General features: G+C 52.1%; 11 protein-coding genes across 11 annotated transcripts; 8 read left to right on the top strand and 3 right to left on the bottom strand.

Annotated features, from left to right (window-relative positions):
* Positions 1-1,461: 1,461 nt before the first annotated feature.
* B0T26DRAFT_376682 (uncharacterized protein) lies at positions 1,462-2,288 on the top strand. The gene has a single exon (XM_060434690.1). It carries the CDS (start codon positions 1,644-1,646, stop codon positions 2,187-2,189), a length of 546 nt encoding a protein of 181 aa, XP_060295176.1. The 5' UTR covers positions 1,462-1,643; the 3' UTR covers positions 2,190-2,288.
* B0T26DRAFT_376920 (uncharacterized protein) lies at positions 2,197-3,025 on the top strand. Its single transcript, XM_060434691.1, has one exon. The coding sequence runs from the start codon at positions 2,388-2,390 to the stop codon at positions 2,937-2,939; it is 552 nt and encodes a 183-aa protein (XP_060295177.1). The 5' UTR covers positions 2,197-2,387; the 3' UTR covers positions 2,940-3,025.
* A 714-nt stretch (positions 3,026-3,739) lies between these two features.
* B0T26DRAFT_678136 (Alpha/beta knot methyltransferase) lies at positions 3,740-4,991 on the top strand (the record flags this gene model as incomplete). The annotated part of the gene is made up of 3 exons (XM_060440183.1): positions 3,740-3,779; positions 4,177-4,445; positions 4,515-4,991. 3 exons carry the CDS (start codon positions 3,740-3,742, stop codon positions 4,989-4,991), a joined length of 786 nt encoding a protein of 261 aa, XP_060295178.1.
* A 2,232-nt stretch (positions 4,992-7,223) lies between these two features.
* Positions 7,224-8,771, top strand: B0T26DRAFT_650715 (uncharacterized protein; the record flags this gene model as incomplete). Its single annotated transcript, XM_060438206.1, has 1 exon — positions 7,224-8,771. One exon carries the CDS (start codon positions 7,224-7,226, stop codon positions 8,769-8,771), a length of 1,548 nt encoding a protein of 515 aa, XP_060295179.1.
* Positions 8,772-11,504: 2,733 nt separating this feature from the next.
* B0T26DRAFT_377053 (cystathionine gamma-synthase-like protein) lies at positions 11,505-13,483 on the top strand. The gene is made up of 2 exons (XM_060434692.1): positions 11,505-11,609; positions 11,663-13,483. Exons 1-2 carry the CDS (start codon positions 11,590-11,592, stop codon positions 13,338-13,340), a joined length of 1,698 nt encoding a protein of 565 aa, XP_060295180.1. The 5' UTR covers positions 11,505-11,589; the 3' UTR covers positions 13,341-13,483.
* B0T26DRAFT_858711 (SPX domain-containing protein) lies at positions 13,461-15,546 on the bottom strand (the record flags this gene model as incomplete). The annotated part of the gene is made up of 4 exons (XM_060447724.1): positions 14,272-15,546; positions 13,927-14,088; positions 13,639-13,833; positions 13,461-13,603 (listed from the first exon to the last, which is right to left on the bottom strand). Exons 1-4 carry the CDS (start codon positions 15,128-15,130, stop codon positions 13,461-13,463), a joined length of 1,359 nt encoding a protein of 452 aa, XP_060295181.1. The 5' UTR covers positions 15,131-15,546.
* A 388-nt stretch (positions 15,547-15,934) lies between these two features.
* B0T26DRAFT_742371 (uncharacterized protein) lies at positions 15,935-17,710 on the top strand (the record flags this gene model as incomplete). Its single annotated transcript, XM_060444101.1, has 3 exons — positions 15,935-16,047; positions 16,132-17,521; positions 17,591-17,710. The coding sequence occupies 3 exons, from the start codon at positions 15,935-15,937 to the stop codon at positions 17,708-17,710; spliced, it is 1,623 nt and encodes a 540-aa protein (XP_060295182.1).
* Positions 17,711-17,995: 285 nt separating this feature from the next.
* On the bottom strand, positions 17,996-19,510 carry B0T26DRAFT_742360 (uncharacterized protein; the record flags this gene model as incomplete). Its single annotated transcript, XM_060444099.1, has 4 exons — positions 17,996-18,380; positions 18,445-18,669; positions 18,724-18,892; positions 18,949-19,510. 4 exons carry the CDS (start codon positions 19,508-19,510, stop codon positions 17,996-17,998), a joined length of 1,341 nt encoding a protein of 446 aa, XP_060295183.1.
* A 626-nt stretch (positions 19,511-20,136) lies between these two features.
* Positions 20,137-22,667, top strand: B0T26DRAFT_858721 (uncharacterized protein). Its single transcript, XM_060447725.1, has 3 exons — positions 20,137-20,531; positions 20,602-21,997; positions 22,052-22,667. The coding sequence occupies exons 1-3, from the start codon at positions 20,408-20,410 to the stop codon at positions 22,521-22,523; spliced, it is 1,992 nt and encodes a 663-aa protein (XP_060295184.1). The 5' UTR covers positions 20,137-20,407; the 3' UTR covers positions 22,524-22,667.
* A 263-nt stretch (positions 22,668-22,930) lies between these two features.
* B0T26DRAFT_648885 (histone-fold-containing protein) lies at positions 22,931-23,526 on the bottom strand (the record flags this gene model as incomplete). The annotated part of the gene is made up of 4 exons (XM_060438040.1): positions 22,931-23,021; positions 23,082-23,169; positions 23,226-23,297; positions 23,364-23,526. The coding sequence occupies 4 exons, from the start codon at positions 23,524-23,526 to the stop codon at positions 22,931-22,933; spliced, it is 414 nt and encodes a 137-aa protein (XP_060295185.1).
* Positions 23,527-25,355: 1,829 nt separating this feature from the next.
* Positions 25,356-25,933, top strand: B0T26DRAFT_648587 (histone H2A; the record flags this gene model as incomplete). Its single annotated transcript, XM_060438010.1, has 3 exons — positions 25,356-25,411; positions 25,529-25,821; positions 25,875-25,933. The coding sequence occupies 3 exons, from the start codon at positions 25,356-25,358 to the stop codon at positions 25,931-25,933; spliced, it is 408 nt and encodes a 135-aa protein (XP_060295186.1).
* Between the last annotated feature and the right edge of the window lie 260 nt (positions 25,934-26,193).

Genomic DNA, 26,193 nt, shown 5'->3' on the forward strand with positions numbered 1-26,193 from the left:
CCGGTAAGGCGCGGATAGAGAGGACTGTAGCGCCATCAGTCACCTCAGCGTCGAGGAGTCCCGAGTCTGCATCTCGGCCAGCTTCAGCATAGTGTGTCGTCTGGAGGCGGTCTCGGCCCTGGGGGTGGGCTAATTGTGCCGGCTCTATGGCTTCGCGACGGATGGCTCTGCCCAGGCCTCCAAAGTATCAACTTTGCGAAGGGATCCCGATGGAGAGCGACCGATGGCTGGAAAACAACCAAGTAGAGTCTCGCCGGGGGGGGATAGGGGGTTCATATTGCAGCCCGCAGGGGATCCGACGGGCTTCAGGATAAGCTTCTGTGACGATATGGCGCCAGGTCTTATGCCCAGGTGGTTGGTCTTTTTCATGCCGGCCTCAGCCCTAACAGATCCGAAAGAAGGGGCAACGAAATGCCGGAAAATGAGGGCCCACGTGGGAGGATTGGCCGCAGACTGTGGGCACGAGCCCGGTGGCTGCGGGGAAAGCTTCATAGTAGCCGGCATTACTATACAGTCATCCAACCAGAGCGGCCGCCCGGCTCAGGGTCCGAGTGGGATTCTGCGCGTTTTATTGCGTGGACGCGAAACGAGAGGCGTTGGAAACCTGCAACGGGCCCTAGCTCCCGGCCGACCGTCAGCCAGCCCGGCCGCCGGCCCGGCCGCAATAAAACTTGACCACCAAAAATTGGATCCATAGCTGACAATGATTTAAACCCAGCCCCATTACGAGTCGTTCGTTATCTGCACCTGCACTAGGCGACTATTCGGTAGAGCGGCAGATTCAAGGCGATATCCCAGGTATAGCAAATCAACGTTTGTCGTAAAAAAAGACGCGGGGTTAGAAGCCTAGAGTTATACGACCGGTCTCCTCCGATGGCCCGGGGTGCTGTGTGCGCATTGCTATTTCTCGGCGAAACATGTTTCGTGTTTGGTTAACTCCCGACCTTTTGCCGATAGTGCAGGCCCAAGAGGCAGCTAGCTAGCTGTGCTTATTCCAATCGCCTCCGATAATATGTCGCGGAACATTTCGGTATGCCTGATATCTTCCGGATACAATCGTTCCAGACGTCCCTCTCTCTCCCAATGGATGAGTCCCCATCTACTGGCATCTGCGCCCCATGGGTCGCCGGAAGGGCCTAGTATCGACACAACGAAGTCGCGAAGGTTGGGCGCACAAGGTCGCCCCGCCGGAGCTCGGTGTTGGTAGGTGCTTTACTACCGAAATCCTGGTCGTGGTCATGTTCCGAACGCCGCTTGTCGGATACTGGTAGGAAGTTTGCGAAAAGTTCTGACTGACGTACGTAGAGGCTTTCTAGCGCCCACGGAATCGCCTTGACCTTATGGATTGCCTGCTCAACTCCGTAGCCGGCTGCTAATATAACTATGTGCGCGTTGATCAGCCTGGCCTTGCAGGCGACATGGTTGTTAGCTACGAGGTGGCGGGGAAGACTTACGACGGCAGGTGGGCGGCGGATGGAAGCGCGCCGTTGGCATGGGTCGCGTAGGGAGAGCGGAAAATTGCCAGCCCGACAGACAATAGACAATATGATCGACGGCAGAATACGCGATACACGGGCGGGTGAGGAAGTGATTGAAGAAGTGAGCGGGGTATTCGTTCAATTCCCGGAAAAGGCTCGCGGCGAATGAAAGGTTCGAGCAAAAAGGACGAACGAGAGGCTGCTTCTAGCTTCGAGGGTCAGGTGCGGTTACCCACTCCGGCTTCTTCTACTTACTCCAGTACTGACATTTTTTACGGTCGGCTACAACCTGCAACACCTCAACCAGTTCTGTTCGACACTCAGTGCACGATGTCAGCACCCCCACCACTCCTCGAGGCCCGCCGCCGCCCCAAAAAGCTAGACCTGGAATTGTCTCCTCGACAACAAATTCTGTTTTTACACCCAGGCTACGATAGCCTGAACACGCTGCTAATTCTCCCTTGCGTTGATCCTGTAACATCGAATACAGTCATTGTCGACTACGGTGTATACCACAATACGGCGCTGTTGGCTTGCCAGATTATTGCTGGTAACGCTTTCAAGGGCACCTATCTCGCTCTCGATGAGGCAGGGAAGAAGCGAGTCCAGGTACCTCGAGAGGGCACCTTGACAGACCCAGAGTACTACTTCATTGTGCCAGGCGAAGGTATTCTCAAACTCCTACCTCATAACGACCTAATCCTTTACTAATTCTGCTTAGACCCTTACCCAATTGTTCCTGGCTTCCAGGGTTGGAGGTTTCCCCACGGATCCATCCCTGAATCGTGGCCTTCGGTTATCCCTTCCCAAAACTCGAACCAAGATTGTTCTCTCACGAACTCCAGATACTCGGTTGAACCTGCTCATCTTGTCCCGAAATCAGAACGAGATTAGTATATCCGGAATGAGATGCACAAATACGGTGGGGTCTATGGCGACATCGACGACGCAGGAAACCTTATTCCCCTCAGACAAGATCCACACACTACGTTTAACAGTCATCGATCGTTCGTCATTGTCCCAAAGGAGGTCGCCATACGCTCTGAGACTTCTGTCGACTCGGGCCGGGAATACGTCGTACACCACTTCTCAATGGATGATGAAGAAGTATGGCGCTCGCACCATACGGTAATTATTGAGACCCTCCACCGTCGAGCTCGCCCTTATATCTTCGCCCGTTTCGCTTGGGCGGTATTCTCCAAATTCAAATTCTTCGTTATCGCAGGATTAAGACGTCGAACCATCCGCCTTGTTAAAGATACAGGGAGTGGAAATATTGCGTATCAGACAGATTGGGCTGGTGGGGACGACCTCTTCTCGCTGTACAGTGCTGGGAGATCCCAAAGCGTAAGCTCGAAGAGGAAGAAGACCCAGGGGGAAGGTTCCATCAGTCAGGCGGGAAGTAATAAAGCGGCCATAAGGTGTACCGCTAACGCGGCGTCACTGCCTCTACCTAGGTAAGGTAGGTACGTTACCCACGTAGAAGCTACTAATTGAAGTACTTAACTGCCTACCTAGATGTTGAAATCTACGGAGCATGGTCATTTCGAGAGGGTTGGGCCGCTGCGAAAATTCACCTCAGTACATACGGAGGGCTCTCGAATTGAAACGTAATTTTGTTATACGGGGGTTCAATGGTTATAATTGGGAATAAAGTCTGTGTTGTAGGTAACGTACATCTCTATTACGTTTGCTCTAGAATTGTTGTCAGAGAGCTTGCTGCAGAAAAGACGTCTCACGAGAATCCAACATACCTTAAGTACAGAGTATCGCCCATACATTTGCTGCGATCAGAGTTAATTGAGCCAATGTATGCCTACGAGGTTTGTGCCAAACCGGGTTCCGTGTCAGCATCGCCGACAGCCAGCCCGGACTCCGGTCCTATCCTAATTGAGGCACTACCTACGGAGTCGGACATAGTTTACAGGCGCTTAACCGATCTTGGATCGGGCTTGGCATCAGCCACCCACATACCTAAATACCCAACCTAGCCCCCATCCCCATCCTCCCCACACCCCTTTTTCTGTCCAGACCTGGCATTTTCATTCTCCCGCCCCTCTTGTCTTCACCGCCAATTGCCTGCTAAAAGATTCCGCACGACCCGAGGACACTGTCACCTTGTCGCCGAAGTCAATTGATATTTCTCGCTCGCTTCTTTTTAAGACGTTCAAGTCCTGCGGATTGTCTTCAGCCCAGTCTTCGGCCGCGATTCTCGATCGACTGAAGTCTGACATCCACATCAACCCACTGCTCCCTCCAAGATGTCATCGTCTCCAGAATACCGAGCAGGCAAACGGCCACGTAAGTCTTGAGTTGCGAAACCTTACTCCCACCTGACGGCGCCCACATCCCCCGCCATTCAACGCCTACATTTTTGTCTAAATCCGAGTTTGTGCCGTATTTCTGTACGGTTGATCTCAAAAGGCTGCCTGTCTCTTGTGTCGGGAAAGGCCAGTCGGTGGTCAAACCTTTGGCATACGTTTGTGGAGGCAAGCCTGTCTACTAAGCAACCAGAAAAGAAGAAGGCAGCGAATAGGGTTCCGAGGGGCAAAAACCTTGAGGCAATGGCCAACCCCACTTTGAAGGAATTGCATGTGCGGGGGTTCCTACCTATTCGAAGCTCTTCTTTGCAACCAGCCGTACCAACATGTTGGACAGACAATATCAACAACCTCTGACATGGATCACGCAATCACAGGTACCCAGTCGCTTCCTCCTCCGGCATTGCCGCAGTTGGTGGCCGAGCAGCACGTCGCAATTGCCCCAACTGACAAGGACACGAAACGACTTGTCGTCGTTCTCTCGAATGCCAGCCTTGAAACTTACAAAGCCTCACATGGCGGAGCCAGCCGCATGGGCGCGCAGCGAGAGGACAAGTACTCATTGCTCAACAGCGACGAGCACATAGGCGTGATGCGCAAGATGAACCGGGACATTAGCGACGCCCGGCCGGATATTACACATCAGGTTGGATGAACAAAGTCTGCATTCAACATGCTGGCGCATCTGCTGACGGTTAAATTCTTGTCCCTGTAGTGCTTGCTCACTCTCCTCGACTCACCGGTCAACAAGGCAGGAAAGTTGCAAATTTACATTCAGACGGCCAAGGGTGTGTTGATCGAGGTATCGCCATCAGTCCGCATCCCCCGAACCTTCAAGCGGTTCGCTGGCCTGATGGTTCAGCTTCTGCATCGCCTCTCCATCAAGGGCACGAACTCGCAAGAGAAGCTTCTGAAGGTCATCCAAAACCCAATCACCGATCATCTTCCCCCCAACTGCCGGAAGATAACGCTCAGCTTCGACGCTCCCGTCGTGAGAGTCCGCGAGTACATCGACACTCTTGGGCCCAACGAGAGCATCTGCGTTTTTGTTGGCGCCATGGCCAAAGGCGAAGACAACTTCGCGGATGGATATGTGGATGAGAAGATCTCGATCAGCAACTACAGTCTATCTGCCAGCGTCGCGTGCAGCAAGTTCTGCCACGCTGCCGAGGACTCGTGGGACATTCTCTAGACGATGTTGTCAGCATTGTCTATGTGCGAAGAAACACTCGAGTCGCTGGTGTCGGTACCAGCGGGGAAGGGAGTTCGGCTGGAAGATCTGTTTGCCTCACTCTGTGGGAGAGGTGCGGTTGCCTTGGTCTGTTTCGTGATCACAACATCGCGGTCAACGGCCTCTGGCTTCCGGAACTTGGGTCGTCTGTGCTTGCGCTGTCGGTGTTTTTGCAACCAAAACATGGGGCGTTCAACAACGGATCCAAGACGCTTTCGTCGTCTTCGTGGTGCCACTTCAACTTGGCCCGCCTTCCCCTTTCTTTTGTCTACCAACGGTTCCGAGCCCACCCGGCTATTCCCAATATTGGTACTTGCCCTTTACCGAAGTGGCAGCTTCAGGAGGAGTGCCTATATTTTACGTAAACCAATTGAGCAAAACTGGAGATCGGGTATCTTTTCCCATCTCTTTTACAGCCTTGACCGAAATGCTATAAGATGCGCGGGGTCGGGAAATGTTGGTAGTTTTCATTCGGGCTACCAGGTCCATTACTGTCGGTCGGGTTAGTAAATACGAAGGTGAGCCCGTAATCATTTGCCCTGCCGCCTACTAGCTTCACCATGCGAATCCATGTCTCGGCTTAGCTTCTTACACCCCAATCTCAGGATTAACGAGAATTTCAGTGTCATGGCGCGGCTGCGTGCACTCACCAAATTCGGCCCAGGTCAGTATCGGGATCGATCACTTCCTATACGATAAACGACCAATAGCAGCCAGTAATGAAGTCCCTCAACCCCATCTGGCCTTATTAATGTTATTCACACTCATCGTTTCGGTGTGCTTGGCCATCAAGGGCAAATACATCAATCATCTTGCTATAGCACTTGGGACAGCCCGTTTACAATCGAGGAACGGAGGGGCAACGGTCGAGAATCGAGATGTGACTGTGATACAGAAACAGACACTCTCAATTGGTAACTCTCCGGATTGTTCCCGCACCAAAAAATTTCCTGGGGAGGCGGCCTCACCCAGGCATGTGCTGCTCTGTAACCAATCCGTTCGTCACACGACCAATCACCAGCGCGGCAGCCGGCTGCCAGATACCCCTCCCTGGACCTGGACCACTGCGCCGACTCACATTAATCTCGCCAGGCCACACTGATGACTACCTACCAGTGTCTCTCTTGGTGGGAAACAGCTTCTGCTTTGCGTTTGCTAAGAGGAACTTGGCTCGTTTTTAGAGAGCAAAACTAGGATTCGTTTTCTTGTCCGGAATTCCAGAATCGGGTAGCTCCCGTCGCAGGCAAAGGAGGTCGACAACACACGCAGCTCCCGTCGGTACAAGTGCCTAGGTAGTGTACGGCGCTTGGGCTGCTTCCAGGCACATTGTTTGGGGATGCGGTAAAAGTGCCTCTCTGCCTGGCTGAACCCAGCTTAGGCGTCAACTGACAACATTTCAGGTTACGGTGACCTACCTATCTTGGCAACCTCCACGTATGTATGTACCTGGTACACATACATTCCTTGCTTGCTGTTGTCGCGTTTTATTTGGATCCCCACCACAGCAGTCACAGTGAAACCCCCAGTCAGAGGGGTTGTTAAGGTGTCCCTCCCGAGCTGATCGCCAGGGTAGCCTGCCCTGCCCTGAGTGAGTAAGGTGCCTTTCAGCCGTGCTATGATAGACGTGTTTGGGCAAGGTCCGTTGAATACCCAATGAATAATTTAAGGTCAAGTTGGGCATCGCCAGATGCACACCACCCCCATCTCCCTTGATAGTTCCGCCCTGCTTCCTCCATTCCATACAACACCAGCAACACTGCGGCAGGCGAAAACAAAGAGTCGCAGTCTGGTTGCAAAAAACGAAACTGCCCTTCCTCACCTGTCCAGTCTTCTTACTAGCGAGAGCCTCAGGAGACAGAAACTATTATCCCCCGCCCTCCTCTCTTCATTGCGCACTTCAGCTGAGCGGTCATTCGCATCGGCGTGCCCAGCGTCAACCGGGGTGGCGTTGCTCGCACCCTCCTCACGACAGGACCCCTGTCGGCTTTGTTCTCTCGCGCCACAGCGCCCCAAATCATTACTCCCGCCCCCTCAAGACTTATCCGTACCGCAAGCTACCTACGTACTGTATCCAGTACTAAGGAGGTATACATACACACTACGTTGCGCCTACCAAGTTCTGTCCGTCGCGCCCAAGGCTGTGGTGTGTGATTCCCTGCAGGTAGTCACACTGGGGAACCTATATTGACCCCGATGCTTCCCTCACTCGAGGTCGGGCATCTCCCGTCGTCCTCATCCTTTTATGCGGCCATCGTTCAGCCCCTAGGCCTGCGCTACCTGTCGACGGAAGACGGGCCATTACCATCAATCAACTACGGCACCTCGCTGCGGGAACCGCCTGTTTTCCGGATCCGACAGGTGGCAGCGAGCAGCGAGCAGCCCTTGCGACTCTCACGTATCACCCTCAGCGCACCCTCGGCTGACTCGGCCGACGACGCCTTCGCCTTTGCCGCGCGGGCCAATCCCGACACACGGGAGCCTAGTTTGCGCCACCCGTTTGAAGCCCGTGCAGGCCCATCGGCCCGCCGTTCTGTCGGCCCCGGCGGTGAGACGCGGGTGAAAATTACCGACTTCGACGGCAACACCATGGAGATCGTCTATCGTCCTCCCGTCAACTATCCCTCTCACTACGCCGGCTCTACTCTTCGGGCGACCAACTCGACAAAGGAGGAAGCAAGCCGCATTCTGCACTGGAACTATGACGTTGCTAGTTCCGTCGGCCCCGATTCTGCCTTGAGCGACGCTCCGCGCTCTGGCTCCCGCCGTGTCCGCGCTTCCTACCCGGAAGACGAGCCCTACCCTGCCCTACGGCGTAGCTTCACGGCCGATTCTCCTGTCTACGAATCCAGTGCCTCACCTCGTGAAAACTCGCACGGCCTGAGCGCCGGCGCTGTTGTTGGAACGCTTCTTGGCGCCGCTGCTGGCGCCGCATTCACCTATGGCATGGTGAGAAACGCCCGCAGCCGGGGTCCCCGTCAAGAATTTGACGTGCCCTCCTTCTCTCGTCATGCCACGTTTCCGGATCAATACCCCGAACGCAAGGGCCAGTTTGTCGAGGCCGAGCGCGTCGCCAACGGGACCCGCGAGTACGCATCTAGGGTTGAGTACCGGGCTCCTCCAGAGTTCATCACTCGGTACAGTCAGGCCGGCCGGCCGTCGAAGGATGGAGTGGCCGATTACATGTATGATGACACGCGGAGCCGTCACTCGTCCTTGCGGTCGCGTACGTACCTCCGCCCCCGGAGTGAAGCTACCACGAATAGACAACCTCTCATCTTGGCTGAGACCGAGCATCGTAGCTATCTGAGTTCTTCCAGAAGCTCCAAACATCATCCTCCAATAGTGCAGCGTAGCTACACATACGACACTCCTGAGAGAGAGAGTTACGTGTCGGCAAGAAGCCATCGATCATCGAGCACTATCCACGCCCCGCCACCGGCGGAGCCAGCACCAGTCACGTCATCACACAATGTGACACGGTCACGCTCGAGGACGGCGGGGAGTCGGGCGACAACCACGACTTTTCTGGTTGGCGGCGACCAGCCAACCCCTCAGGCTTTTGGTCGAGCCGGTTCTTATCTCTCTCCACGGCACTATCCGCTCCCTCCTAGCGGTGTAGGTAGCAGCAACGCAAGATATGACGACGGCGAGGATGGCGACGACGATACGGGTAGCGTCGGGCCCGACGATAGTATTAGCTGCGTTGGTAGCAGCCGTCGTAGTGGCCGGTCGTATTATTGACGGTAATCATTTTGTTTTATATGGCGTAGAGCATTGACGTGTGATCCAGCGTGACGGGGTTGAGCTTTTTGTTAAATGGCCGACGAATGACCAATTATTTATAAGAGGAACTCTTTGAGAAGCTCAAGTGGCATTTTAGGACAGTAGATCAATCCGTATATACATACAGACTAGTACAGCGAGTTGCGTCCGATTTGTGAACCGCCTTTCTCCTCATTGACTACCTTACTTACCTTACCTACATGGGTAGGTATCTAGGTATCTAGGTAGCTCCAGGTAGTGGTTAGAACTGCCTCAAGATTTAGCTGTTTTGGTGCATTGACTTTTGATATACTGAAGAATTCCAAAACACTTGAGATCGACAGAAGCTTTCCCTTGCTCGTTCCCTTCTCGCCGCAACAAACTGGGTACTAATAGGAATCTTGAAATTATTGCCCATTCACAACAAAGGTACAAGTCTAAGAACAAAAATACTCGCTGAAAGTCACTCGTTCGCGCAATGCGAAGGGACAGGCAGGAGCGAATTGCTTGGGAACCTGCCCCCAGATGCCCCCCAGATGCTAAGGCAGGTAGGGTACGGAGTACAGCATGTTGTACCTTACCTTGGGCGGGTGCCTCAGGTACCCTACCCAATGAGTAAGGTAAGGTACCAAAAGTCTTGCGCCACTTACACTATAAAAAAGCCACCAAATCCATGGTTGGCCAAAATGACACTCTACCTTCAAGATGAAAAATCTTCACCGTCTTTTCACCTTTTTTTCCTTTTCAACTGTAAAATGGTTGGCATTTCGAATAGCTTCAGAACAGAGCTTTCAGAAGAAAAAAGGGCCCAGATTTGGGCTCTCCACGTCTTCGGAGCGACCGCAACCACCATTTCGGCGCAAGTGGGGGCCGGCAGGTCCACTGTCAACAGGACCATACAAAAAGTAACGCAAAACCTGGCCAATAGCCTCGAAAACCCATTCGGCTCAAAGCCTAGAAGCGGGCGCCAAAAGACGCTCGATGACCAGGCGAATCGAAGGCTGATTCGTCATACAACGCTGTCTCGAACAGACACCCTTGTAGCCCTTGGAACGCACTCAAAGTCTAGGTACAAGATCAACCGTCTAACGGTCCAGGGCTCCTCAAGGAAGCCAATAAAGGTCGCCGGCGTGCCCGCAAGAAGCCCTGAGTTTCCCCCAAGAACAAGGAGAAGCGCCTAGTCTTCCGCCGTGTCAATAAATACACTGCCTGGACCCTGATCTGTTGGTCAGATGAAGTATACTTCGAAGTCGGGGAAGACGGCCGTTCAATCTATGTTACACGGTCCCTGGGCGAGGAATACTACCATGACTGTCTATGTTTTATGGGCCCTGAAAAAGGGCCTATTGTTATACTCCGTCAGGGGACCCGTCTCAACCGTCAGGAATATACCGATCAGATCTTTATTCCTCGTTTCCTTCCTTTCTACAACCGAATGAAGGAAAAGTACGGTTACGGCGTTCAGATACAAGAGAATGGAGCTTCCTATCACCACAACGGGTTCCTAGGTCTTTTTCGACGTTAGAACCCTTAACTGGCCGCCACAAAGCCCGGATCTTTCGCCCATTAAGAATCTATGGCACTGGATGAAGCTCAAAATAGGGGCACGAAGGCACAGGATTAAACACGTCACACAGATGGCGCAGGCTATTGAGGAGGTTTGGGCGGAAATTACCCCTGAAGTCATGATGAAATTGGTGAATTCTATGCCCAAAAGGATGGATTTACTTAGGCATTCAAAGGCCGGGCCGATCAAGTATTGAATGAGGATCATTTTGGTATATTTTGCACTTATTTTAGCCTCAAATTGATGAAGTTGTGATTTTTGTAAGAAAAGGGTGTGTAAGTGGGTGGCGCAACACTTTTGGTACCCCGTTGTACCAGGTAAAGAAGGTAATGTAGGGTATCCACCTACACTAGGTGGTACCCGTACAGTACCTAGGTCCCGTCATTACTTTGAGGTTTCGATGAACCTTTTGACCTGAGGTGGATAAATCTTCAACTTATCTAAAGGGACGAGCTATTTCCAGATCTTGATTAATTTGCGTAACAGGGCAGCGGCGTCTTACGTCGGGTATTTTAGACAGCGCGATTGACTAGTAGGTCGAATACGTTGATCGTAAACCCACGCCGTTTCTGTTTCCTTCCACAAAAATTTTAGTTTTGCCTTAGGTTATCAGTCTTGTAGCTCCGATGGTCGGAAGTAAGGTATACATAGGAAGGTGTAAGCTGGGCACATCATCCCTAGCATTGTGGCGGCCATGTGGAACAAATTAAACCGGGATGGGGGTCTACAACAACTAACCTTGCTTCCATTCTAAGCCGTCCAAGTCATCTCATCCTCTCCACGCAAAGCTCACGCCCACCAGCGTAGTGAAGTCTTTCCAAATAAGACGCCCGTCTTTACATTTCTAACCTAGGAAACCCTGCCCCCGATCAATCAATCACTCAATCAATCAATCAATCCCCCTCTAATTTTTACTCTAGGAAAAGGAGAGAAAAAGAACATGGTAGAACAGTGACGTGCTTGTGATTCATACCAACACTGACCGGCTTCGTGCCTCTTTCTTCCTGCAAAGATGCCGAGTTTTGATCTCGGGGAGTCCATCCCGCCGGACACGGCACATGTGCGTCCCCCCCCCTCACCTCAGCCCTCCCGCCTCTCTCCCATTCTCAAGATGTTACACGCTGACAGGTGACGGCCTCTTCTGACAATTATTAGGCCGTGAGTGTCTCGCTACCAACTTGGGATGCAAATGTCGGCTACGAGGAGGGCCAGGACTGGGTTGTTCGTCGCATGACGACTGGCTACCCCAGGTATGACTCTTAGCATCGTCACCGAGGTGCACGGAAGCTTACACGAGTCCTAGATTCTTCATCCACCGAAGCATTGAGGCTTTTGCCAACGACATTGTAGCCATGTTTGGGAGCCCAGGCTTACACGCCATGCTCTTCCCGACCCGGCAGATCGCCAAACGCTGTGTGGCTTTCGTCAAATCACGCGGCCCCCCTGGCGTCGCCAGGAATCCCGAGATCATTCACCTGGTGCTAGACGTGGCAAACCCGGCTTCGGCCGCCCTAGAACCTCTCGGCCCCTCCATCGCGGCTGTCATGTGCTCACAGGAGGCCTTTCCTTTCGCGAAGCAGTACTGGCAGCACAGTGGTGACGGTGTCTCTAGTCGCAGGGCGGAGTTTTGCCACGGCCTGTTCAAGGACGGCCTACTGTGTTTCGACGATGGGCCCAAGAGCCCCTCCGCGGCCGCTCAAAAGCCCTGCAGGGGACCAAAACGATACCGGCGAATGTCGTCAATTGACGCAGGAAAGACGCCCATCTCCAGTGACGCCTCTCCCACCTCCCCGGCAAAGGAGCCTGGAGTCATCCGCGAGGCTCAGGAGTCATCTCGGTTTCTGGAGGAGCGTTTCGGCAGAAATCTCGACATAGCCTTTGTCGAGCCTGCTAAATCCGCAATCCGGAGGAGGATTGCCGGTGCGGTGACAAGCGACCATGAACTCTCGACTTCGCCGATCCCTGAGATGAACGCAAATTCCAGAGGGATTGTCAACCTCAAGGAGGACGACGTTTACCTTTTCCCCTGCGGCATGAACGCCATCTTTAATGCCCACCGCGCTCTACTTGACATTCGGGGCAGCATGAAGAGCATCGATTTTGGCTTTCCCTATGTCGACACACTCAAGATTCTCGAAAAATTCGGGCCCGGGTGCGTCTTCTATGGCCATGCGTCCGAGTCGGACTTGGATGACTTGGAAGCGCGGCTCGAGGGAGGGGAAAGATTTCTGGGCCTCTTTTGCGAATTTCCAGGGAACCCGCTGCTGACCTGTCCAGACCTGGTTCGTATCCGCCAGCTCGCCGACAAGTACGATTTTGCTGTTGTGGTGGACGAGACCATCGGCACCTTCGGCAATATCAACGTTTTGCAGTTTTCAGACGTTGTCGTGAGCAGCCTCACCAAAATCTTCTCGGGAGATTGCAACGTAATGGGAGGTAGCGCCATCTTTAACCCGGATAGCCGATATTACTCCGCCCTCAAAACGTATGCGCAGACTGAGTTTGAGTATACCTACTGGCCGGAAGACCTCATCTTCATGGAACGCAACAGCCGTGACTTTGCGTCACGGATTGACAGGATCAATACAAACGCGGAGGCCATCTGTGATGTGCTTCGGTCTCACCCACTTGTCAAGATGCTATACTATCCAAAATATGGTAACTGGAGATCTAACTACGAGATCTGCAAGTTGCCTGATGGAGGTTATGGAGGACTACTGTCAGTCGTATTCCACCGCCAGTCCCAGGCCGTCGCTTTTTTCGACACGATTGACACGGCCAAGGGCCCTAGCCTCGGAACTAACTTCACACTCACCTCTCCGTATGTGCTGTTGGCTCACTATCAGGAATTGGACTGGGCGGCTAGTTTTGGCGTGGATCCTCACCTGATTCGCATCAGTGTTGGCCTGGAGGAAACAGAGCATATTGTAAATATCTTCAAGTCTGCCCTGAGCGCTGCAGAAAAGGCACTGTTCGAATGACGAGGGGCGTGCTGATGGTCAAGACCATTAAAATTATGGTTACTACCACATAACATCATGTACGTGCCCTAACGAGTGATATGGACCTTTCCCTGGCCATATTTCTGCTTCTCCCGGTATTCACATGATGGAGCATCCAGTATCTATGTCAGTCTCGCCTAGGAGCTCCTTGCGTCGCTCTATTTCGTTGTAGGTTTGTTTTTCTTTCGTCTCCTTTGGAAACCAACGCTCCATAAAAACCATGAGTTTCGCGTCTATGTGCGCTATACCAAATCTTGTATCAGTATGGGTGACAGACGTACGAGTGTTTGGAGGGGGGGGGAGGGGAAGAACAATGGGTTAATGGAAAGCATGCCTTCAGTAGCTAGCATGACTGTATTAGCACGACACAGCGGACAGAGTCTCTTATTTCGATTCTGCATCTTGATCATGCAGCGGATGCAAAATGTATGTCTACAGTCGAGCTGTATGGGCAGCCAGCAGATAGAAAGGCCTATTCAGAGTCAGCAATATTTCGACGGAATCAAGTCATCTAGGATACAGCTTGCCGGCCATTGCCAATGAGCCAAATCAGATTGTGACCTACAAATTGTGCATGTGTAGTCTGCGACCTGTGGAACAATGTTGAGTACCTCCTGGGACATTTGTGCGCAGATGTCCTTGGAAATACATTCAGCGATGAAGTGGGCGGAATTCATGGCTTTGGGAAACACGTCCTTTATTCCCAGCGATGTTTGTTTGTCGAATTCTGTAGACCAAGTCAGGATGGGTTCGTAATGAGAGCGCGAGGTAAAATACGAAAAAGGGACATTTTCTTTTCTATGGAAAGCACCAAGTCCCGGGACTTGTCTGTACTTCTCACAGATATATATCTCTTCGTGATGCGATAGGAGGTTATGACTAGAATTACACTGCCTGGTGTATTACCCACTCTTGATGATTTTGGTGACAGCTGTCTGGTTAAGCTCCTGGAATTGCAGATTCTTGAGTAGTGCTGAATTCAGTGACAGAAATCGTGAATAAGCAATAGCGCTGGCTTCAAGTTTGAACCTGTGCAAGAGTCGTCGCTTATTGACCTCGTCCTGGAACCAGACGAGTTGTTTTCGCGCCTTTTCGCTGGTTCGGGTACCGCCGGCTGTTTCCACGGTCGAGAAGAAGACTTGAGCAGCAAGGTAAAGCTCAAATATCTCGCGCCACCGATATAGATCTGACTTTGAGAGATGGAAGAGCCCCTTCCGGGGCTTGGCGACTTCGAATATCTCGTTGCCAAGAACATGGATGTCGTCGTTCATCAACTGCCGCTCCTTGGTTTGTAGTTTATCCAGCTCATTAACGTCGGCCTGGAGGACAGCGAAGAACCTAGTGTCGGCATCTAGGGGAATCTTCACCCATCCCCACTGATCAGCTTGGTATTGTTTTTGGGGGAGAGGCTCATTTCCATGTAGCTTCAAGGCACTACTAGACTCTGCCAAGGATGTGATTGTCGTAAAGCCCTCTGTCTCTGGCTCTGGCTCTAGCTCCGGCAAAGGCAACGGCGAAGTGTTAGACTCTGGGCGCACGACAAGCCTAGGCCGTAAAAATTGTGAATCTCCCGCTAGGAGGTTATACTCGGCGTTACGGCTTTCGAGGAGATGGTGAAGGGTATCGTGGTCATAACCCTTTTTAATTAGCTCCTCTCGAACCTTGATCAAGATTTTTTTGAGCTCTCGATAGGGAATCGCCCTCTCTACCCAGTGACTGGGATAGGCCGCCCCCTCCAAGGCCTCCTTGAACGAGTGGCCGAATTTCATCGCTCTGTACCCTCCGACTAGACAAGTTCCTGGGTATTTGAGAGCGTGCGCATGACGGGAAGAGTCTTCAATCAGCACGAGGCTGAGCCGCGAGGCACGACACACTGTCGACGTCTGTTCGGATCTGAATAACTTCCTGGTTTGGAGACCTGACGCTGTGAGTCCGTTGGTTGATCACAGGGGATAAGTGGCGATGTTGCGATCCGCGAATTCATAGATCAAGAACGCTAGAAATACAAGCCTAATCGGCATAGCCAATCGTCTTCCTATGGCGATCTTTCCGCCTGGCCGTGGAAGCTTGAGAAAACCCCAATTACCTAGCGGTACTCCCAGCATTTCCAAATTCCTTCCTAGTCGTCCTTGCCGTGTCTTGCGTGTGGGCCAGGTGATCTCGCTGAACCAATACTGTACATACCTTACCTACCTTACCTAGGCACCCTGTAGGGTTCCTTCCTTACAGCTAAGGCTTGCCCCGCCTCAAGATCCAACGGCTTGGGCTTACCGTGCGAATAACCGCTTTGGAGGGACGTTGCGGTGGCATGCAAGGTACATTTACACGTACTATGTACATTTATAGTACATCTTAGTACAATATCCACACAGTGTGGAATTTTGTCGGCGAAGACGACGATGAGTTTTGGATAGGCAGTTTTTAGTGCTCACAGAAAGCTTTCAAACTGCCCCTCGCTTCTACCCAATAATACTGGGTATATAGGAAAGGCAACCTCAAGGCTTTGATCGCGTGACTCCGCCCAATAGCTAGGTAGCCGTCACTTTGCAAACAAATTCCATACAAGCCTGCAGATGGGGGCAGATCAATCAACCCCGAGGGCCAGTGGCCAGCCTATCCTAGTAGGAACTAGCAAGACCTGCTACTACGAGGTTCTTGGCGTGGACCGGCTGGTTGGCGACGATGAGTGAGTATAGCTGTCTCAAGCCCGTATCCCTCGTTCATGTTCTCCTACCGCCCTTCCTATTTTCCACCTCTGACCAAGAGCCAGGATCCGGAAGGCATACAAAAAAAAGGCCTTGGAGCTGCATCCGGATCGAAACTTCAACGACACCGAGAACGCCACCAGGAGATTTGCAGAAGTCCAAACTGCTTACGAGATTTTATCCGACCCCCAAGAGCGTGCCTGGTATGACTCTCATCGTGATGCCATCCTTGGCGGCGATCCTGATGTTAGTGGCGGCGCACCTTCGGAGCAGCCTGGTAGCCGCTACACATCGGCGACAACTATATTCTCCTTAATGGGCCGTTTCAACTCAAGCGTACCAATGACCGATAGCTCCAGAGGCTTCTTTGGGATACTAAATGCTTTCTTTGACCAGCTTGCGGTGGAGGAGACTACTACATGCGAGTGGGATGGGATTATTTCAGTGGAATATCCACCATTTGGCAAGGCTAGTGACAACTACGACGCAGTGGCTAAGCTCTTTTACAAGACATGGTCTAGCTTCTCTACCAGAAAGTCCTTTAGCTGGAAAGACAAATACCGTCTCAGCGATGCTCCAGACCGCCGTGTTCGCCGGCTCATGGAGAAAGAAAACAAGAAGTTCCGTGACGAGGGCATTCGCGAGTTCAACGATGCTGTTTTGTCACTAGTGACTTTTGTCAAAAAGAGAGACCCTCGTTACATCCCGAACACACAGTCCGAGGCCGAACGCCAACAGATCTTGCGCAAATCAGCGGCTGCTCAGGCTGCCCGGTCACGGGCAGCCCATCAAGTAAAGGTAGCTGAATACACAGTACCGGAATGGGCAAGATCACGAGATGACAGAGAGCGCCAAGAGGTCGATTTCTCATTCTCAGATGAGGATTCCGAGGTCGAGCACATTGAATGTGTCGTATGTAACAAGACCTTCAAAAGCGAGAACCAGTTCGAGGCGCACGAGAAGAGCAAAAAGCACATCAAGGCCGTCCAGCAGCTGCAGCGGCGGATGAAAAAGGAGAACGCAGAGTTGGACCTTTACGGCAATTCGACATCTCAACGGGGGTCTGAGAGGTCTGAGGGTGTGGTCGACGCTGATGTCGCAGTTGCCTCTCCAGAGGCGACTTATACCCCAGATATCACAGAACAACGTCCGCAGTCTGTCTCCAAACAAGAGGAAGAGTTGAAACAGGGGGCAACTACCTCACCTACAACCGAGGATGATGACGAATACACATCACGTTCGGCAGTTGCCGATCGTCTCCTTTCTAGGTTGGCCCATCCTACGAAGTCGCCAAAGACCCAAGGCGATGAAGCGGAGGAGACAGACTCCTTAACTTCAAGTGTCGGCCATTTGACACTGAATGAAGACGGCCCTGGCAAGAAAGTCGGTAAAGCAAAGTTGAAGAGGGAGAAAAAGGCGGCTCGTCAGGCCATCAGCACTGGTGATCAGGATTCGGTAAGTATCTAAGTAGTGACGACCATGTCCGGCTTCACGCCCAACCCGAGCTAACATGGGCAACTATAGCACAAATGCGCCGTTTGCAGTGGAAGTTTTACGTCTCGATCCAAACTATTTGCCCATATCAAGGAGTACAGCCATGCTGCCCTCGTTCCTAAAGCGGGGGTGAGCAAGAAGCAGAGGTAGTATCGGTAAAACCAGCGCCAGATATCTGAGCTGATTCAGCATGCATGCTTCTGGGGGACGTGACAAACATCAGTCACGACGGGATGCGCCGACGTCTGACTAGAGTTGGAAAAAATAATGCAAGCCCCGGGTCACCTATGGGACGGGCTTGTGGCACAAAGGACCGTGAAGTATTGGATCGCCAAGTTATAAGTCCCGAATTAACACAACGCCCCATCCAGAAAGATACAGGCAGAGCCTCGCCAAATACTCAAATACAAAGTTTGTGTCTAGAGACCGAGCTAATTATGCCTCAAATACCGTGTCGGCATCATCGTCGCTAAGAGTTTCTACCTCATCTATAGCTTCCGCTCGGCCTGAGCTAATCCCTCGCGCCGGGTCGTTAGGGGATACTGTGATGATGGCTTTGCCCTGGACATGCTTCACGGAGCTCTTCCACATATCCCAGTCCTCCTCATCCTTGATCAAAAACCCAATTAGCATGCTGGGATCCATGTCACCAACATGGAGATGGCGCAGCCGTCGGGTATGGCAAGAGTTTATCTCCTCTACCGAATAGTCTTTTGGATCTTGGTGGTAGGGTAGAGCTGGCCTTGGATGGTGAGGATCCAGGTAGAACAACCATTGACCATGGGCACCCACAAAATAGTGGGAAGACGAGGGACGGCCGCTAGGATGGTTAGCGGTTTTTCTTTTCCTTTTTGAAATGAGCCGACGGGTGGATGAGTCCTTACCCAGCAATCCCAATAGACTGAGGCATTTGTAATGTAGAAATAAGAGCCTCTTCGTAGACCTGGTTAATCTTATCGATGCCAAGCCTTGTGCAAACCAATATCAACGTTGGCTGGAAACCCAGGCCATCGGGATTCGCGACTGCCATGAAGCTATCTTCATAGACATCAGGGAGGTCACCCGTGGAGTAAACTCGCAAGGAGCTTTCGTGTCCATTAGACAGAGCCCTATTCATGTCAATGATAGTGTCCACACATGACCTTTTCCATGGCATGACTTACTGAATGCACCGGGAAGTCGCTGACGGGCCAAACCACTCCCCGGGATGCTTTCCACATGCCACAGCTCCATGCTTAACAAAATTATGCAGGGAATATGGGGCGCGTGGGTCATCAGCAAACAACGCCAACACCTCACGTTCGGCCTCCGGTTCTGTAGATCGTCTCCATCCTGAAACGAGCCGCACTTAGTTCAGGTTATAACACAAACAAATGTAGTGAACATACCTCGACCAACACGGGCGGTGAGAATAGCGTTCGCCAACAGACTCTGACCCGATCTGATCATGCAGCCCCAGCCAGTGTCTGAAGAGAAGCCTGCCTGATCCCCAAACGATGTCTTGAGCCGCATGGTAAACGATAGAGCAGACGATGCTCTGGGGTCGGCAGACCTGGGAATTATCTCAAAGCCTGTGCGATACGTCATCCATATCCGGGACTCAAAGTCATCGAGGAACGCAGGGGGCCATCCACCATCTTGTCCGGGCTCTTCATACGCAAGCGATGAATCAAAACTACTAGCAACCGACTCGGGAGGCGTGGCGGGGACCCGCACACTTGCGGAGGAGATTTGGCCAGTTTCGGCCACATCTGCTGTATCGGTTGGGGGTGTGCTCGCAGTAAGCAACGGCGAGCCGTATGTCTTGGTGTCGAGAGTGTATGCATGACCTAGACACCATGCTGGCTCGTTGGCTTTGCGGTCGTTCACGGGCTCGGGGTCCCAAATCTTCTGGAAGATGCGGCGGCCTACACGACCAACCTCTGCCGCACCAGCGATGGCAACCTCCATTGCGCTCGCCAGCTTTGGAGACGTGCCCGAGACCGAAGACTGCCAGCTTCCACTGCCACTACTGGGCCGAGTCGACTTCATCGATATCGCGCTGGGCGGGAGTAGGATGGAGAGGGTTTTACCGACGAATGGCCCCTGGGCTGACTCGAAAAACGTGAGGAATGCACCGCCGTTAGCAAGAGCTCGGCGGTTTGTAGGAAGGCGGCTTCGGTCCTTCGTCTTCTACTGAGATGGAAAGACGGGGGCAGGCTGGCGTGGGCCGCCAGGACGAGGGCCGGTGTCTGAGCGAGGGTCGGAAATAGATGAGAAAGCACGCTGACTACTCCGTACGTAGTCTACCTCGCGACCTATATCTGGAAGAAAATATTAGGGCTTTCTCATCGCAGCTTAATACGCGGCTGGTTCTGAACGGACAAGGAGCGCTTGGCTATGTGGAGGATAGGCGTATGCGATGTATGTCATCTGAGTTCGGAGTTGTAGGGGGGCTCCGCTTGAGAGCTACCTGTGCAGCCTGGAACCTAGTAGCGAAGTTGGCCCAGAAAGCGGAACCCTAACCCTTACGTGCAGCCATGCCTATGCTTTTTCCCCAGGCATAAATTAGAAAGTAACCCACTCATTCATCAGTCTACAAATGCTTACTCTGTTTATACTCTGTGGATTTGTCGATAGAACTTTGTAGTAAATCAGTCACCTGCGAGCGGCAGCCTGGCAACCCGCCTTGCCTTCTACAGGACGATTGTTTTTACTGTGTCCAGGATTGTGCAAGAGCCGAGACCTAGAACCAGAACGCCCAGACAAACTGGATGATTACGGGTTATTTACACCCACAGACCTGCAGCCCACCAACAGGTTGTGCCTTTTCTCATTCTCACCTGGCTTCGCCTCAACGTCGGGACCATGCCCCAGAGGAGGAACAAACGCCCGCCTACGGCTCCAAAACCTTCTCGTCTTCATTCTGCCGCCGTGCAGAACAGGGCTATTAATTTACCCCGTGGCGGCTTACCGACATTACAATCAAATGGTATGCAACTAAATACATCCGCTTCTTTCCCCTTGATGTCTTCGACACCCGGTATCTGATATTTCGATAGGATTCACTATGCAGGATGAAGCGAGAAATACAAGGTCTCATGAGCTCACCTGTGGTCAAGATGCCGGGCTTAGAAAAAAACCTGTCGTTTTCATCAGTGCTGGTTTTATTGAGCCGCTGAAAGACGCCGAATTACCTTCCGCTGACGATGGGGCTGCTGAGGGGCGCCAAGAGATTTGTGAAAACGACGGGAAGACGCTTGAGCAAAATACCGACGTGGAAGCCAGTCCGCACGTCAATACTACCGTCGCTATTCTCACAACAGTCAAGCGTGAGGCGGTAGCATCCCAGAACTCTATCGGTGACAGCAACGTTCTCGCCACCTCCCCTGGTCCTATGAACCCATCCAGCAATGTTTTCTTTTTTGACCTAGAGGGAAACAAGGAAATGCGCAACACGCGCTCTCGCCCAGATATAGTATCTCCGCACTCACCTGATGCGTCCGATTCGGGCGATGAAGTTATTCTTTTCAGGGGCAGGTCTGCTAACACTCAAGGCGCTGTTCATCCGGGTAACCGTCTTGGAGAGCCCGAGAAAACGCCCAACTTGCTAGTTAACTGTGACGACATTTGCACCAAAAAGCGAGATGTGACAATCGGTAGTTCTCGCGCAAACAGCATGATACACCAGGTTGCCCAACTGTCATCGAGTCAGAATCGCCCGCGTTTTCTGCAACAAGTTGCCCAAGACGCGAGTGAGGATGGAGAGGACGAAGAGGACATCATCCTAGCTGATTATATCGCCAACGTAGCCGAGCAGTCGGATAGAGAGCTACTTGCAACCCGGTTGCGACCCTTCAACACCCAGAGAGATCTCGGTGGTGACCACGGTGCCTTTAACTCCGGGTTTGGGGATCAGGGGGGATTACCAGCCACAAATACTTCATCGGATGATGAAGTTGGAGCAGGGCCCTGCACTCCCAATAACAACATGGGCGACGACGGCGAGCGAAATGCAGCGGGCAGCGAAAATGAAGGAAGCGTGGAATCCGAAATTGATGGCGAGGATTTCGCTAGACTCTTCGCCAAACAGGAGAAGCTTGGCCTCTTGGGCAAACATCGTACTTCACCGGCTACCTCGGTTGCCGAGTCATTCGTCGAAATGAACTTGACGGACTGGACTCAACCTGGTCAACGACCAAGTAGAAGCCGTCGTAGCAAACAGCCCCCTGCCTTCAACGTCTCGGACTCAGAGCTGGAGACAGCGCTAAAAACCGCCTGGCAAAATGACAGAGAGCGAAAGAAGAACCGCAAACTGGAGCGTGAAAATCTTCGCGCAAATGGACTTCTTCGCAAGAATTCGAACCCAGATGACCTACGGATCAAATATCACTCCGGAATGAAGCTTGACGATATCAAAACAGAGCTCGTGTCCTTTCTTCTTAGCCCTGCAGAGACGTAAGTAATTCCAAACACAGAACTGGACGCAGCTAACTAAGCCCGCCCGTTTAGCATCCAATTTCCGCCCATGGACAAACAAGCTCGAAAGCTTCTCCATGAACTTGCAAACAAGTTCAAGATAAAGTCTCAATCGACTGGCAAATCGGATCAGCGACGCCCGGCCCTTTATCGAACGAAGCATACAGTGAAGTACGCGGAGAACCAGGAGGAAGAAGTGGCTAGCCACGTCAATAGGGCTGCGGTATGGATCAAACGAAAGTATTTCCATCGCCTCGACGTGAAAGGCAAGGCCTTCCTTAACTCGCCAACCCCAGGTGGGCGATCTAGTAACAAGGCCATCATGTTGCGTGAGGGAGAGATTGCCGGGGCGTCAGCTCCGGAACTGGGCCAAGACAACAAGGGCCATGCCATGATGGAGAAGATGGGCTGGAGTAAGGGCATGGCTCTGGGTGCCATCGAGAATAAGGGAATATTGGAGCCTGTCGCCCAAGTCGTGAAAAGATCCAAGGCAGGTCTGGGATAAGATGTTAGCAGTGGGTAACCGACCTTGCCGGTTTCTCCAAACGTACTCCCATGTGCAGCATCTTCTCACGACGGAAGCTAACCCAGCAGTCTCGAACACATGCGAACTAGACTTCCGCATGATAAACCATGTTTAATATTCGCGATTTGTAACGTTCAAAAGCCGCGTTGTTTCATGTGCACGATTTCATTTCGTCCGAAGCCTTGATCGATATCAAAGTGTATAGTACAACCGCAAAACCCCATTGACCGTGAGAAGACATTGCCCCCAAAAAGCAGACCATCCGTAACGCATTGCATTAAGAGACTCCAAGGAACTGATGAGCCTCGGCCGGTCTCGTCATGACACCCAAATGCCAAGCAAATCCTATGCCCTAAGAGAAAAAGAAAGAGACAACGAAGACCGGTTTATTTCGTGCTGGAGGAGTACTTGGTGACTGCCTTGGTACCCTCAGAAACAGCGTGCTTCGCCAACTCGCCGGGAAGGATGAGGCGGACACTGCGAGACCAGTGTTAATATGGCAAGCTTGATGGATTCGCACAAAGAGGGACTGCTTACGAGGTCTGGATCTCCCGGGATGAGATGGTGGACTTCTTGTTGTATGCGGCAAGCTTGGAAGCCTCAGTCGCGACGCGCTCAAAAATGTCTGCGAAAGTATATTAGAACGAGGCGGTCTGTATCTGAAGATGGACGACTACTCACCATTGACAAACGAGTTGAGAATCGACATTGCGCGATTGGAGATGCCTGTGTCGGGGTGGACCTGCTTCAAGACTGCGATGCGTTAGCAAATTTTGAAGGGGTGGCAAGACTGGGGATGCTGATGATCAAACAACTCACCCTTGTAGATGTAGGAAGAGTATGTCTCCTTGCGTGCCTTGGTGCGCTTCTTCTTGTCGCCGGAAGCAGCGGTCTTCTTGCCTGCATCCTTCTTCTCTGGGGCCTTGGACGCGGTCGCAGGCGCCTTGGACGCGGGCTTCTTGTCGGCGGCTTTGGGAGGCATTTTGGCGATTGAAAATGTCGTGAAGTTGACAGTTGTACGGATCAGTTGTAATGGATGGATATTGCGGTGAGGTGCGAAGATGCGGATGGAGTGCGGAGAGGAATGGTTGATGGAAGGAGAAATGAAGTCGGCGAGGGGACAGACCCTTTTGTAGCTGAACGCGACAGGCAGGGCGGTAGGACTGATTGACTGATTGATTTGGGGGGCGCGTGGGAAGCAGGGACCCACTAAAACGTGATTTGGCGAAAAAAAATAAGGCACAAAGCAACGCCCAGCCTTGCCCACCCGGCTTTTCAAATGGCAGCCGGTGTCGCGGTGGCTCGAGCGTCACAACAAGCCCCTCTAACCTGGAATTGACGGGACCGCACGGGGACACGCCGGCGGCAGCTAACGCGTTTTTACGCAAGAAGAGATCACAAGTCTCCTGCCGCCAGTGAGTCTCCAAAGATGACTACTCCGAGAGCTTACCACCCTCAATACTGTTGAACGCCCAGGAGGCGATGTCCTTTATGTTTTTATCTCTATCATCAGCCATGTAGAAGTCCAATATGTAAACGTTTGCTCCGTAATGCGTTAAATATCTCTTGCCTACTACGACAACTTATGCGCATCCTTCCATATCTGCTAAGTATACTCTGTAAATGTTATTGTTGGCCTATTTCATCTCCCTGATACCGATGTCTCCGTTTCCCTACTGCTTATCAAACCGGCCCAGATGGACGTCACTCTTCTGCTGTGGCACTTGGGAAACCAAGAGAGGCTGAGTACCATCGATGACACTCTTGGGGGAACCGTGCCACGAAGTTGGGTCCATTGTTAGAACTGACGGGAGCTACAATGGTTTACTCTTACATCACTGATTTCTCGGCCCGAGGGTGAAGAGGAGAACAACGGCCTAGCTACTGAGCATGCACAGAAGGAGAGAATAAAAGCCAATATATCTCAGCTAACCGATCGCGCCCGGCATAACTACAAGATGGTTTATTTGACACTTCAAAGCTTGCTACAGCTCTCTACGCGACGTTTCCCAGCTGAATATATATCCAAGCATCGAGAAAGGACTCGGAAGGCGAAGTCTGGCCACCCCAGCTCAACTTAACCTGTCCCATCCCCAAATGGGGCAGTGTGGAAACTGATAAACTCCCAACTACGAACAGCAGCAAAACATGATTAGGTCGGAAGAAAAAAATAGGCTAATAAATATGGTTTAACGCAACGGGGAGTAAATCTCGCACAAAGCCGTTATTAAATAAAGAGAAATGACCAGGACAGTGCGCACACACACCATATTAAGCATCAGAACAAAAATACGGAAAGCAAGCAACACAGCTGCGGACGGTTCAAAAGATCAAGCCTCCTCTGATTTCACTAAAAAGAAATTTAATAGTAGAGGCACGAGGACGGACCGTGGCTGGGGCCAAATATTGCAGTCAACCACAATTTTGCAAGTGGGTCATTCGGTCGGAGCCTGATTCGCGTGTGGCTGACTGCAACGTGGCTTTGGTAGCCAATTGCTGTGCCCCATTTTTCGCTGCTGTGTTTTTACTTCCACGCGCGTTCTCCACCCCGCCCTGCACAAACTCCGCTTCTGGACTAGTCCCAAAGCCCCCGATCAACACCCAGGAAGGTGTGGGTGATCCGTGATCTCGCAACAACCTTACGCGAAAACTACTTAACTCACACGTCCCCCGCCAGCATCCAAGTTTTCCACTTCATCACCATTTCCATCAACCAAACTTCTGCTCTCGCATCCCACCACAACACAAAGGCCTTTTGTCCTCCCGTCCAGCAACTTTCTCTCTCACCCAACTTCCCAATAATCCACTAAAATGACTGGAGGCGGCAAGTCCGGCGGCAAGGCCAGCGGGTCCAAGAATGCCCAATCGTAAGTCACGGCTTCCACGCTCGTTTTCCTCTCTTGGCTGGGATGTCATGCTTTTTGAACTGGAAAGTGTCGCGTCTTCTGGTCGCGTCTTAACGTATCTCGCTAACTCCTGCGCAGTCGTTCTTCCAAGGCCGGCCTGGCTTTCCCCGTCGGCCGTGTTCACCGCCTGCTTCGCAAGGGCAATTACGCTCAGCGTGTCGGTGCTGGTGCTCCCGTCTACCTTGCGGCTGTCCTAGAATACCTCGCTGCCGAGATCCTCGAGCTTGCTGGCAACGCCGCTCGTGACAACAAGAAGACTAGAATCATCCCCCGCCATCTCCAGCTGGCCATTCGGAACGACGAGGAGCTCAACAAGCTGCTCGGACACGTCACCATTGCGCAAGGCGGTGTCCTGCCCAACATTCACCAGAGTACGTTAATCTCTAGCTTGTGCACCTCATCTCATCTAACTGGTTTTTAATAGATCTGCTTCCCAAGAAGACTGGTGGCAAGACTGGCAAGAACGCGAGTCAAGAGTTGTAGATTGGGCCTTGGTTTTTTTTCCCTTTGCTTTCTGGTCGGCACGTTGGGTTCATGATATGGGGTCACGGTTTCGGGTCAACGGTTGCTTTCATGCGCTTTAGGTTGTACATTAGTTCCATGATGGTCATGGTCATGAATGAGAACATCTTCTGAACTATACATCTGTTTTTGCACTTTTCTGGTTCTGGATGATTTGCCATGTTGCCGACTTCGTTTGTACTTTGTATTTGAATCTCTTTTACAGCATTTGGCTTGGAAGT

The sequence above is a fragment of the Lasiosphaeria miniovina genome (assembly GCF_030549165.1).
Source record: "Lasiosphaeria miniovina strain SMH2392-1A chromosome Unknown B0T26scaffold_5, whole genome shotgun sequence".
Taxonomy (NCBI): Eukaryota; Fungi; Ascomycota; class Sordariomycetes; order Sordariales; family Lasiosphaeriaceae; genus Lasiosphaeria; species Lasiosphaeria miniovina.

Coding starts and splice junctions, on each gene's coding strand:
- B0T26DRAFT_858721 (XM_060447725.1), top strand. CDS start 20,408: ATGCCCCAGAGGAGGAACAAACGCCCGCCTACGGCTCCAAAACCTTCT. Junction 20,532..20,601: donor ACCGACATTACAATCAAATG/GTATGCAACTAA, acceptor ATATTTCGATAG/GATTCACTATGCAGGATGAA. Junction 21,998..22,051: donor CTTCTTAGCCCTGCAGAGAC/GTAAGTAATTCC, acceptor CCGCCCGTTTAG/CATCCAATTTCCGCCCATGG.
- B0T26DRAFT_376920 (XM_060434691.1), top strand. CDS start 2,388: ATGCACAAATACGGTGGGGTCTATGGCGACATCGACGACGCAGGAAAC.
- B0T26DRAFT_377053 (XM_060434692.1), top strand. CDS start 11,590: ATGACGACTGGCTACCCCAG. Junction 11,610..11,662: donor ATGACGACTGGCTACCCCAG/GTATGACTCTTA, acceptor CACGAGTCCTAG/ATTCTTCATCCACCGAAGCA.
- B0T26DRAFT_376682 (XM_060434690.1), top strand. CDS start 1,644: ATGAAAGGTTCGAGCAAAAAGGACGAACGAGAGGCTGCTTCTAGCTTC.